The 13157-nt window shown below is 38.7% G+C and overlaps 1 protein-coding gene and 1 pseudogene across 2 annotated transcripts in view; one reads left to right on the top strand and one right to left on the bottom strand.

The window, feature by feature from the left end:
- Nucleotides 1-6834, bottom strand: part of LOC144632518 (ATP-binding cassette sub-family C member 4-like) — a 55697-nt pseudogene extending 48863 nt beyond the window's left edge. The window contains exon 1 of the transcript XR_013566911.1: nt 6801-6834. The product of XR_013566911.1 is annotated as an ATP-binding cassette sub-family C member 4-like (transcript). The remainder of the gene's footprint in view (nt 1-6800) is intronic.
- On the top strand, nt 4487-13157 carry LOC144632529 (ATP-binding cassette sub-family C member 4-like). The gene is made up of 8 exons (XM_078491196.1): nt 4487-4598; nt 5473-6017; nt 6295-6677; nt 7237-8203; nt 8450-8798; nt 9800-10370; nt 10792-10928; nt 11553-13157. The coding sequence occupies exons 2-8, from the start codon at nt 5487-5489 to the stop codon at nt 12458-12460; spliced, it is 3846 nt and encodes a 1281-aa protein (XP_078347322.1). The 5' UTR covers nt 4487-4598; nt 5473-5486; the 3' UTR covers nt 12461-13157.

The following is a 13157-nucleotide window of genomic DNA, read 5'->3' as shown; positions in this document are numbered from 1 at the left end:
GGAAATAAGAACTTTCACTCAACTACAATACAAGTACAAAGATTTTCTTAATACGACCGTGGTTTTCTGTTTATAGTTATAAAATGAACTGTTTCTGAGTAGCCCTCCTTTCTTACTTTTAATGTTTCTTTCTTTCTCCTGGGGAGATTTTTTTGAAAATGATTGTCGAACTTGATCAGTTTTGACTGGATACTCCATTGTGAGGGCAGTTTGATGAGACAACTGCACTAGAAGTGGCGCGCGTGCTACTGCAGCCGTGGTTTTGGCGCGAAGAAATGCGGACTTACTTAGAACACTCGGGAGGGGTGGGAAGGGCGAAGAGATAACAGCAGTTAAAGGGATGAATGGGTCTCCCAAAATACATTGACTGAATGTTCTTCTGACTATGTCTTGCTATGTGGGGGTCTGCATCTCTCTACTACTAGTATCAGCAAAATCGTTGTCGATGTAGGAATCTCAAGTGTAGTTTGCAGGCTGAGAATATTTTACTGTTATACAAACGTGGCATCTCGCGCCATGCTTGTGGTCTTAAAATAAAACTGGGGACAGAAGTAGTCTGTTGAGATCCTCATACATGCGATTCTGTAACAACCAAACTTGATCGTCCTTGTAATTGACCAAAATCATGAACGTGAACTTGTCAATTTGTCTCCTGAACCAGGCTTTGTTCGGAAAACAATTGGAAGGGCGTTCATGCAATTCCTTTATGGATCATTTGCCTACAACCTTGTTTATATTCATGGCGCTAAATGCCTTGAAGCTCTCTCTTTGAACTGTGGTCATGCAAGCTTGTCGAACTTGATCGGTTTTGACTGGATACTCTATTTTATTTTAAGGGCAGGTTATCACATGATTTCGAGTGCAGTTTGGGATAAATAAGTACGAGTAAATTTTTCAAAGGCTAACAAAATTGCACAAGCCCGTACGGCGAGTGCAATTTGTAGTCTTTGAAAAATTTACTCGTGCTTATTTATCCCAAATTGCACGAGAAAAATCAAGTGATTACTTATTAATAATATTCATGAAAAATTGCGAGAAAATAGCATGCGCAAATCTCGTACAAAAACAATTTATTCAAACTCGGCAAATATAATCAAGCGTTCATTCAAAACAAGGTCAAAGCCCAAACAACGTACTGGTTTCTCAATGTTTTAAAAGATTTTTAACCGAAAAATTAGGCTAAACAGTACAACAAATTGACTGAATAAAAGATTCTGGGTTTTACCTCTTCAAGAGATTTTCTTCTTCTTCTAATACCTGTCGAGCTTTGCTTGGGCGCTTTCGACTCGACGGCCAGCCAAGTGAAGATGTTTCGCTTTCCATTTCAACACTGTCTCGTACAAGAGAAAACCGTAGTATCAGTTCTGTTCTCTAAGTAAAGTGTTTTTCAAGCGATGTAGTCATTACATTGAGGCTTTCTGGTCCATAATCTTCGCCAATATATGTGTTTGTTTTTGAATTCGGCGTAAATAAATTCGCTCAAGCAAAGCGGGAAGCTTAGTCGGCTTGTAGTTTCGATTTCGTCGGCAATTTCCTTCTTTAGAAACCAGTTATTCCAAAAAGAGAACCAAAAACCAGTGCTTTTCAGTGCTATGGTATTTAGAGCTGTCTTCTGGTCTTCTACTGTGCTCAAAACGCCAGCCATTTTTTACTTGCATCTCGAAGCACATCCAAAGGCAGATCCAAATCTTCGCGCCATTCAGATCGCGTGGAAGCCTTTGAGTGGCCCTCCATGGGTGCCTTTGTTTATTAACCAATCAAATCGCTCTATTTGTTTCTCTTTTTTTGCACAGAACTTCCTTTTTTCTGCACTATATTAACTGAATTCTGCATCGAATTTACTAAAAACTGCATTTCTCTAAGCCGATCAGATTTGAGAAATTTTTTCATGTATATTATTAGACGAGACAACTGTACGAGAAGTGGCGTGCGTGATCTGCAGCCGTGGTTTTGGCGCGAAGAAATGGCTTACGCCGAACACTCAAGAGGGGTGGGAAGGGCGAGGAGAGAACAGCAGTGAGAAAGGATGAATGGGTCTCCCGAAATACATTCATTTGACTGAATATTCTACGGACTATGTCTTGCTATGTGGGAGTCTGCATCTCTACTTCTAATGTCAGCAAAATAGTTTGTCGATGTAGAAATCTCATTACCCTGTAAAAGGTCACTTCAGTTCAGTTTACGGTTTGTAAAATAACTGAACAGGTCTCACGCGCCATTATTCGTAGATAATGCACATGAAAATCCACAGGTGGCCCAAGCTCCTAAGGGATCCGTCAACATATGACATTGCTTAATAACGTTATTATAAGAGTTTGTATGGGAATTTAACGTAAAAAAACAATAAAAAATAGGGGGAAAAGGTCTAATAAAATCGACTTACCTGCCTTCTTCTGTATATATCGTGTGTTTCTATGCCATTTGGAGGCGTTTAAAAGCGATTTCAGTTGGTTTTAGTATAGGTTCTCTGTTTTCCTCTCCACATATATACGGAATTTGTGCATTGTTTATATGAACCAATGCCGTTATATTTCCCGCCAGAATTTAATTTACATTCAGGATACAAAAGAATCTTTAGTCTCAAGAAAACGCCCTGGAAAAATAAGGCAAATAGCTAGGCTGTTAAGAACAGCCAATATGCTTCTTATTTGAGCCACAGTGGTAGAGTTTACTCGATTTGAAGAAAATGTTGTTTACGCGCGCAGCCTTAACATGCAGTGGACGGTTGAGCTTGCTAGTAATTATGTGTTTAATCATGCGCACAATAAATCCGTGAAGTTTTGGTCGAGAAAACGGCTCTTGTTTGTGTTCTATTCGGGTTATGGAAAAACAAATGAAACTTTGGGAGAACTCAAAAAACTATTTAAACAAAATAGTTTATCCAAATATATCGTGACTCATTTTTAGTACCTCGAGTCTTCGTTCCTTTTGCGCAGGCTTGACCGCTGGTCAAAGGGAACAAAGACCCTGGGTACTAGGATGATCGTGACTACGCATGTATGTTGTGTGTTTACTCATGCGCACTAATCCATGAAGTTTGCGCGCCCTTGTTGTGAAGAGAAAAGTGGAAAAAATACAGAACTAGCAATTTAAACCATCACAATGATCCGAACAAAGAAAAGTTACAAGAAATATTTTGGTTGATAAATTTGAACTTACTGTGTAATCATTTAGTTGCTGGGTTTTGTTAAATATAACACTTGACTGTCAGGAGTAAGTTAGACTTAATTAGTGTCAGTTAGTTAATCAAGCGTTAATTACTGAAGTATAGCAAGAGAAAGTTGAGAACGCGTATATTTATTTAATTCTTAACAGTATTCATGAGCGTAATAAATTGTCTTAAAAATGACACTTTTTAAACATCATTTTCATAAAATATGCGCTCTGATTGGTTGCCTAGATTTTTTAAATCTGCCTTTTATAAAGAAAAAGAATTTTATCAGCTGGCATGCGCTTGAGTACTATGTATCATACAAAGGATTAAAGAAGGCTTTAAGTTGTAAAACAAGGGGTATTAATTATTTGACCTCTTTTGATCCCCTTTTGGAGCAAACAATAAAACATATCGCTCCGTGAATATTTTAAAAGCGAAGAAATATGGTTAACATAGTGCATCAATTAAAATTGACATTATACTGTTGAGTGCGCATATAATATATCCCAGCTACGCTTTATAGTTGACTTCAATTTGCGGCTTGTTGAGCATGTTATTGTACGTCAATAGCTATTAATTATTGTTCCAATAAATCCTATGACACTCGCCGGGTATCTAATTAACATGAATAAAAGCAACAAACCTCTCGTTTTAATATTGGCGGCTACGGCCATTTAAAGAAAAAAACGACTTCTAACCTATTGTAAAGAACAGCAGTTTTAAAATATTTTCAATCCTGCAATACTATTTAGCACCACAAAGCGAATGCTCATTGCTTAAATATATGCGTTTTCAATAATTATTTATAATTCGGTTACGCTTTACTAACTTATATTAAGACACCAAACTTACCTTATTCTCATCAGCTCATGTTGAATGACTACGGTACTGAAATTTTCTCATTAATGTAAAATAAAATATTTCTTAATAGCCTCTCATTTTCTGGTTCCCTTTTTAATTTGACGTTTAAATGGCTGGTATTTTTTTTACCCTTCCTTTTGCGACAAGGGCGCGCAAACTTCATGGATTAGTGCGCATGATTAAACACGTAATATGAATGCATGAATCGACATGTTAAAAGGTCCAGCGCGTAAACTACATTTGCCACTGCAAATTCGACGAAAACGACGAAAATGGCAAATTTCTTTCCTCACTGTGCCTTCAACAGGCAAAATATCGACTATACATCATAGCCTAGCCATTTGCCTTATTTTACCAGGGGATGTACTTAAGACTAAAGATTCTTTGGTATCCTGAATGTAATTTACTTTCTGGCGGGAAATATAACGGAACTGCCTCATACAAACAATGCACAAAACAATATTCCTGATATTCTGTCACACATTGCACTGACTCGAGACAGGCTGATATATTGCCAGCGTTACGCGCAGTTTACAAGCCATGTTTTCATCAGACAGTCTATCTCCATTGTCGAATTGAGCTGGTAAGTAATAATAGAACTTTTGTGCGCCAAATTACGCCGACGAGGGTGTAACAGGGTTTCCATTTGAAAATGTTACCTTATTAAATGACAATCGTAACTACAAACGCTCGTTCAGGGAGCAAATAAGCTTAATGCGCGAATAGAAATCCATCAAGATCGTCGAGTTGCATAGAACTAAACCAGAGAATGAAAAAATTAACGAACGGCATTTATGGTTGTTGTTACTTCAGCCTGATCCATTTGTCGTCGGAATGACAGGCAGAAAATCCATCGAGTTTACAGTCAAAACAGCTCAAGCGTTCCTATTAAGGGTGAATTAATGAATTCATTAATGTTCAAACGGCGACTTGTACCGAAGCTGTATCAAGTTGATGCAATTCAATAGTAAGGGAAATGTTGACATGTTGTAAAAGAGTAAATTAGTTGTTGTAATATTCTTGCATGACTTAAATGCAGCAATAATCAAAGGATTGCTAATATACCTTTCTGACAGTGAGGATTACATGTAAATGTTGATAGGGACAAACTTTAGCTGGATATTCTATATACGGTATACATTCTAGCTACACGAAAGTAACATTCCCACTAAAGCAACAATTTAATTAACTTTCCAAAAGCTTTTTTCTTTTAGCTTTTCAGTCAATTAAAGTAAGCACAAGTGTGTGTCAAATGCTGATTTCATTTGTGAAAGGCTTGGCTGTCAAGCTCAATCAAAACAAAAACTGTCCTGCTCTTTTGACTGCGTCAGTCAATGCCCTGATAAATCGTGTTAGAAGGAGTAAAGTAGATTTTCACTCAGCGCATTTCCTGGAATTTAGGTTTATTGATGCGATCCAACTCGTGTATGATCTGTATTTTCCTTCTTGGTTTCCAGATCTATTTATTGTCATGGCAAGAGATGGATACAAGAAGATCTCTACCAGTGAGGATAGAGAAATAGTCGGCTTTGTGTTTCTTCTTTTGTTCCAATGGATGAACAATGTCTTCAAGACAGGCAGTGAGCGATCTTTCGACCAAAATGATTTTATACCGCTTTCAGAAGAAAACTCTTCCTTTGTTCTGACTGAGAAGCTTCAAGCAAACTGGAACAAGGAAAAAACAAAGTGCGAAAAAATTGGTAAAAGACCTAAACTTTGGAAAAGCGTCATAAAGATGCTCTCTGTTAAGGACACCATGATTATTGTAATCACGGGTGCTTTGTATTCAATTTCTTCCCTTCTTCGACCATTGTTTATTGGATATTTTGTTTCCACACTGATAACAGCTGAGCCAGCAAAGAATCATCTTCTGTACGGTTGTGCAGTGGCTTTGTGTGTTAATGCTTTGATCGGGTGCATTAGTATGCATCACCATGACTACAGATGTGAGCTGTTGGGAATCAGAATAAGTTGCGCTCTAAAAGGTTTAGTTTACATGAAGGTAAGCACCGATAGAATACAAGATTACAAGACAATTACAGTAGCATAGATCCTGTTTCCATGAGACATAGTTACTTTACCTTTATAGGGGATAGCTTTCCAATTGATGACATGGTGTTTGTTTCCATCCATTGGTTCCTTGACGTTTTATATTCTCCTTTGACGCTGACAGTAAGTTCAAGGAGAATTTTACAAATTTGTGCTAATGTTTAGCAAACACACGAAAGCTATTGTGTCACTTCATCAGAAAGTTAAATTTAGCATTTCTTGTTTTGCAGACGCTACTTCTCAGCAAGCATGCATTGTCAAAATTTACAACAGGTCAGGTTATCGATCTTATATCAAATGATGTTCAGCGGTTGGAGGAAGACACTGTCATGTGGATCTCCTCGTCGGCTCTTTCGTTCCTTGAACTCGTGGTGGTAGCGGTTTTACTTCCGTATTTTATTGGCTGGCAGGCTCTTATGGGAGTCCTTTTCCTGTGTCTTCTTGTGCCATATTTTGCCGGGTTGTCATACGCTGGTGCTGCACTGCGCCTGCGTACAGCAGCGGTGTCCGACCGACGCATCTCATTGATGAACCAAGTGGTTTCTGGGATTCGCGCCATCAAGACGCATGCGTGGGAAGATGAATACCGAGAAAAAATCAAACATACACGAAGGTAGGCGGGAAAAGTTTCTTTCTGCAAGTAATTCCATACACTACAACCGTAAACTAAACCTTTTGCAAGTAATTCGATACACTACAGCTGTAACCTCGTGAATTTGATTCACGGTTAACTTACCTCATCGTTCACTTTTCGCTCATAAACCATGATCGCGCACGTGTTGCCTTACATCATGGTTTTTGGCACAAACCCCTGAGATTTTATCCTTTCAACTCCTATCTTTTGTAATTTGTACTTGACGCTGCTGAACAGTTGGACTGCTTGCCCTTAATTATTTTCCATCAGTGAAAACCTCGTTAGCTTTTCGCTCATGGACAAATCGGACTCCACGTCTATTCAATTGTTACAGAACCATCAGTAATAAACCAGTTGGTGTCTCAGACTTGCCTATAATCAAGATTTTCTAAAGTTAAACACTAAACTGAAGTGACATTTAACACGTGTTTAGTAAGACAACACTTGCATATAACTAAAATCCTGTGATAAATAACACTAAACTCGTATTACTTATATCGTCGTTAAATATCCCTCGTAATTTCTATATTGTTTTCAGACACGAAATAAATATCATTCGTAAGAAGAGTGCCATTCTGTCAGCTGTTGCTAGCCTGCTGAACACTTCAACACCAATGGCGACCCTGGTATCTGTCATTACTCTTGTGCTAACTGGTCAACCTATCACACCTGTTAGTGTTTTTATGCTGCTCGCTTTTATTGACATCGTAAGAATAGGCACATGCAACTACACGCCCAATGCTTTGTTACAAACATACGACGCTTTTGCGTCGCTGCGAAGAATAGAAGATTTTCTTATTTTAGAAAACTTGCCTGTAAACTCACGAGATCAGTCTAGAAAAGAGAGCAGCTTAACCAAAGTTGCGAGTGGTCTCTTGGATCAACAGGAGAATATAGAAGGTTTCAATGGTGATCGCGTCAAATATCAGGGCAAACCCAGCAGTTTGCGTGTGTCAAATCTGACGTACAAACAAGTCGAGCGAGAAGATGAATTCATTTTGCAGGATATTGAATTTTCCACAGAGTCACAAAGTTTAACAGTCATTACCGGTCCAGTGGGCAGTGGGAAATCTACTCTTCTTTCAGCGATTGCTGGCGAACTCTTAGATGTGAGTGGAACAATCACCTGCCAAGGGACTCTTGTTTATGTTCCCCAGACAGCTTGGGTCTTCTTTGGAACAATAAGAGAAAACATTTTGTTTGGTCAACCTTACGATGAACAAAAGTACACAAGACTTATCGAAGCATGTGCCCTTACGGAAGACATCCAGCGGTTTCCTGACTGTGACCAAACAGTTGTTGGAGAACGCGGTGAAGTTCTGAGTGGAGGTCAGCAGGCAAGAGTAAGTTTAGCACGCGCAGTTTACGCTGATGCAGACCTTTACTTGTTGGACGACCCTCTGAGTGCTGTGGACTTTAAAGTTGGACAACATATCTTTGAAAAATGCATCAAAGATCTACTGGGAAAGAAATCCCGTGTGTTAGTCTCTCATCAAGAACAGCACATTTTTTTTTTTTTTTTTTTTTTTTTTTGGGGGGGGGGGGGGGGGGGGGGGGGGTTTTTAAATTTTTTCTTTTTTTTTTTATTTTTTATATTTTTTTAAAAAAATTCTTCCAAATTTTTAATTTTGCCCCCCCAAAAAAAAAAAAAAAAAAAAAAAAAAATTTTTTTTTTTTTAAAAACCCAAATTTTTTTACTTACATAAAAAAAAAAAAAAAAAAACCCCCCGGCCAAGCACACCCCCCTGCACATGAAAGAAGCTGATGAAGTGATTGTGTTGTACAAAGGCCGCGTGTTGGAAAAGGGAAGCTTCACAGAGCTACAAGGAAAAGGTATTCTAAATACAACTGTTAACCCGCTCTATAAGGCAGTTTGGAATGACAGTAAGCTAAATCAGGAGAAGGCGGAACAGAAAAGTAAAGTTGGTGATAGTTGTGAAAGAATGATGCCACTACCCAATGAAGCTAAGGGTCTGGAAATATCACAAGAAGATCGTACAATCGGAGTGGTGTCGTCCAAGTTTTACTGGGAATACTTCAGAAGTGGAATACATTTGTCAGTTATCTTTGCAGTAATTTGTTTGTGTTTCTTAGCTCAAGGTAAGATTTATAGTCAGATAAACTTATTTTATACCGCTTTCTAAATCTTGATGACAGCAACTGTTTACTGTGTTAATTAATAACTTAAACCTTCCTTGACGTGTGAAAAGGGAGAATTTTTTAGTCAACATTTTTGAACCCATGTCGGTCACGCAAAAGCAACCAAACGCAAGTAATTTGATTGCGTTACATTGAGGATGGTTAGCGGATTCACAAATTGTTACAGGATCTGAAGGCTGGAGTGATGGGTAGAAGGAGTGAATCGAGATCACCTGCGATACTCCTATTTTGCAAAATTGGAAATAAGTCGGTTTAAATGAGTAAATTTCAGATCCATTGTCACCCATTTTAGAACACTGTATTATGAAAATTTCCTAGGAGAGCATAGCCCCGGACTGTCGGATCCCCTAGGTTGTTTCGATCACGTAGCTGGTTTTGCTTTTCTCGTGCACTCTACTTTTGCACAGCCGCGCTTAAATCTGTCAGGCTTTGGCAACCCCTTTTCTCCTTAATTGTGAACAAGTTAAAACATGGCGTGAAAAGATGTGCCTGTGGACACTTATGTCAAATAAGTTCTGTTAAATATGAATTCTGTAGTTCTGAACTGTAAACGTAAAGGATTTACGGGTTGTTTTCGGTTTTTCATACACTTCAGTATAAATTTTACAGCGGACTTCTCACCCAAATGCATGGAAAACTGTCACTGGCGTAGTATAATAAACTAAGAACGTGAAGTAAAAAAATAAAAAGAGTTAAGAAAATAAAAAAGGGTAAAAAGTATTCATGCACAGTATAAGTAAAAAGTAAAAAGGTAAGAAGTATTCAAATCTCTCTCTAATGGTCCGTCCTTTTTTCTCAGCAAAGGTGTAGAAAACGGTCACTGGCGTAGTATGGAAAACTAGAAACGTTGTAGTAGGAAAATAAAAAAAATAAAAAATATTCATGCGAGTTAATAAATCTCTTTCTGATAGTCCGTTCTTTATTTCGCCTTTTTTCCTCAGCGATGATAGTTGCTCCTGACGTGTGGCTGTCGTTCCTAACAAAGAAACTTCCAGAAGATCAGAAAGACAAGACAAACCTAACTATCTATAGTAGTTTAGTCGCAGGGTCCCTTACCTTTGCCCTCATTCGAGCATACGGATTCTTTTTGGTTTCTCTGAGATGTTCTGAGCGTCTTCATGACAAAATGGTTGTGGCTATTTTACAAGCACCGGTTCTGTTCTTTGATTCAAATCCCGTGGGAAGAATACTCAATCGATTTTCCAAAGATGTAGGCTGCCTGGACGAGCAGTTGCCCAAGACTTTTCTAGCTTCAATCCAGCATGTCTTGTTGGTGTTTGTATCCATAACCGTACCAACTGTTACAAATCCTTGGCTTCTGTTTCTTGTTGTTCCGTTGACTGTGGTAGTCGTGTACATCTCCAGGTATTACTTGAAGACGTCCAGAGAGCTGAAAAGGTTAGAGTCCATATGCCGTAGTCCCGTCTTCTCCCACTTCTCGGAGACACTAAATGGACTGTACACGATTCGGACAAGAGGCAGACAAAGGGATTTCGTTGATCAGTTTTACAGGTATGTTAGTTAATCCTTTGTAATGCAAATGTTGTAGTGTTACCAAAGGGATGTTGTTCTATTCAACGGAGTAGGGTTAACTCCGATGCATAGGGCTAACTTTATATTGTTGTCTAATCGCCTGGACGTTTTCTTGAAGTGCGCCTTCGAGTCCTTTACAAAACGGCCAATCATTAATACCACATCATTATTTCACCCTCTCAACTTGAGCCACGAGGACATATAGCTTCGCTCATCCCACCAAAAAACGCGAGCTCATTCAATTTTCCCAAACGCACTTATAAACGTTACATAAGGAGCAGATAGATTATTGCTCAAAAAATTGTTCATTACATTTCTGATTATCATCTCACGCGACTGAAGGTACATTTTGGGGGGAATGAGCTAAATTTATTTACCTGCTTTGGTTTCCTCCCGGTAGACATCAAGATGTTCATAATCAGTCATTTATTATGGTGATGGCAAGTGGCAGATGGCTCGGTGTACGCTTGGACCTTCTCGCTTCCCTTTTAATTGGTGCAGTGTCTCTGGCGGCAGTGTTGGTCTCTCAAGATGCCGGTAGGTTCATTTATAAGGTAAATCGTTTCACAATCAGCACCAGAGACATTGCTACAACTGTTCATGACCATCTGCCATTATGAAACTCGCATCTCGCTCCGTAACAGCTATAAGTTTCTGTATCAATTCGCTGGTTATTTCATGGTTTACGATTGTATACGACAGAAATTTAAACCGATTACCATTTGGTCAAACCTTGAGGCACTTGATAATTTACATAATTTTTATTTTTAAAAAAAAATTATCATTCAATCAGTGACCTTGTATTTTTACACTTTTTCCGTACGTTTAGATGAAATGGAAAGAGCGCGCTGCCTTTGTTTTACCTCTGGCTTCGATCGAATGTTAATTATTTTCCGCAATTACACGGGACACGACAATGTGCATTAGCGGAGTGTTATTTAAAGGCATGTTTGCAAGTGACATAGAGGTCTCTAAACCAATCCAAAGAAAGACAAAAATAAGTGAATTGATAACATCGTACGAAAAAATAATTTTTTGTAAACTTGTCTGATACGGCAGGTTTTTTACTCGTCAGATTTAAAAGAAAGTACCCAGCTGTATCATACAACCTTCCGCTGAATTATTTTTATTATCATTGTTGTTGTCCTTTGTTTTAATCAGCTTTTGCCGGACTTGCACTTGTTTATGTCATCCAGACTGCCGAAATGACTCAGTACGCTGTAAGAAAAACCTCAGATGTCGAGAATTTCATGACGTCAGTTGAGCGAGTTATGACGTACACCAAGCTTGACTCTGAGCCTGGATACAAATTGGAAAGACTTCCTCCGGAAAACTGGCCACGAGAAGGAAATATCACATTACAAGATGTATCACTGACATATTATCCAGGGGGACCTCAAGCACTGAAGAAAATCAATCTCAACATCAAAGGAGGAGCAAAGATCGGTGTTGCAGGCCGCACGGGTGCAGGCAAGACATCTTTTGTGGCCGCTCTGATGCGCATGCCAGATGGTGATGGCAAGATAATGGTCCATGATATTCCAATCAAACAGATCAACCTCCAAGAAGCTCGACGATGTATATCCGTTCTTGGCCAAAGCCCTGTTCTTTTCAGTGGATCGCTGAGAAAAAATCTCGATCTCGTGGAGCAATTTCAAGATGCAAATTTATGGCAAGCTTTAGAGGATGTGCAACTGAAAGAATGGGTAGAAAGTCTAGATGGAAAGCTGGATCATAAGTTGTTGGAACATGGTGCAAATGTCAGTGTAGGAGAACGGCAGTTAATTTGTTTGGCTCGTGTGCTGTTGCAGCAAAGCAAGATCATCATCTTGGATGAGCCCACTGCACACGTGGATCCAGACACAGAACAAACAATCTGGAACGTAGTGCGTGAGAAACTGAGGGACTCCACAGTTATCACTATAGCCCATCGCTTAAAGACCATTAAAGACTGTGACATGATTATAATTTTAAAAAATGGGGAAGTGAATGAATTTGACAGATTTGATTCACTTGTAAATAGGAAAGGAAGTGTTTTGAATGCAATGGCCCAAGGTGCAGATATCTGATACTAGCAATAATCGTCCTCATCGATGAAGAAACACGCTAAGCATTCACTGTCCAGTTCAGAGATGCTCATTGTTGGCCATTTACTTGTGACTTTCCGAACACAATATCGCAACAAGAACGGTACGTTAACGACAGGGTTAAAAAAAAAAACACGTGTTAAGTCATTCTGCATTATTAGTTAAGTTATTTACATGTCGTTGAAGTAACCACATGTCGTTGAATTTCGCATCTCAGAATTACACTTCTTGCCCGTCAAGAACGCAACATAATTTTTTTATTATCATAAATGAAAAGTTCATTAACACAGAAGTGTGATCAAGTTGGTCAAAAAACAATCATGACAATTTTTATAGTTTCATCGAGTTTTTGCATAGAGGCAAACACCCATTAACGTCAATGAAACTTAAGTACAGGTACCCTAGGTGTCAGAGGTTTTTCTTGCGCGGTTACCGGTGTCAGCCATGTAACCCACAGCTCAAGAAAAATCCTCTGGTACCCAGGGTGAAGTACAGGGTGTCCGTTTTAAACAGATTCGCATAAAATACGCAATATCAGTATATAAAATCACACGACCTCGAGAACAATTCATGATAATTAGGTACGAATGTTGTTTTGAAAGTTTTTAAAAATTGCACGAGTTTTTATTGAAGTTATATACAGAATGTCCGTATAAAACTGGTTCCCATGGAATACGTC

This window comes from Oculina patagonica, chromosome 12, assembly GCF_052425735.1.
Source record: "Oculina patagonica isolate OP01 chromosome 12, crgOcupat, whole genome shotgun sequence".
Taxonomy (NCBI): Eukaryota; Metazoa; Cnidaria; class Anthozoa; order Scleractinia; family Oculinidae; genus Oculina; species Oculina patagonica.
The sequence above is the reverse complement of the archived record's forward strand: the minus strand, read 5'-3'. Positions and strand labels throughout refer to the sequence as shown.

Bases quoted from the DNA above. Each gene is read 5' to 3' on its own strand.
- LOC144632529 (XM_078491196.1), top strand. From the start codon at position 5,487: ATGGCAAGAGATGGATACAAGAAGATCTCTACCAGTGAGGATAGAGAA. The intron at 6,018-6,294 runs GTAAGCACCGAT...CTTGTTTTGCAG, and splicing joins AAGGTTTAGTTTACATGAAG to ACGCTACTTCTCAGCAAGCA. The intron at 10,371-10,791 runs GTATGTTAGTTA...TCCTCCCGGTAG, and splicing joins TTCGTTGATCAGTTTTACAG to ACATCAAGATGTTCATAATC.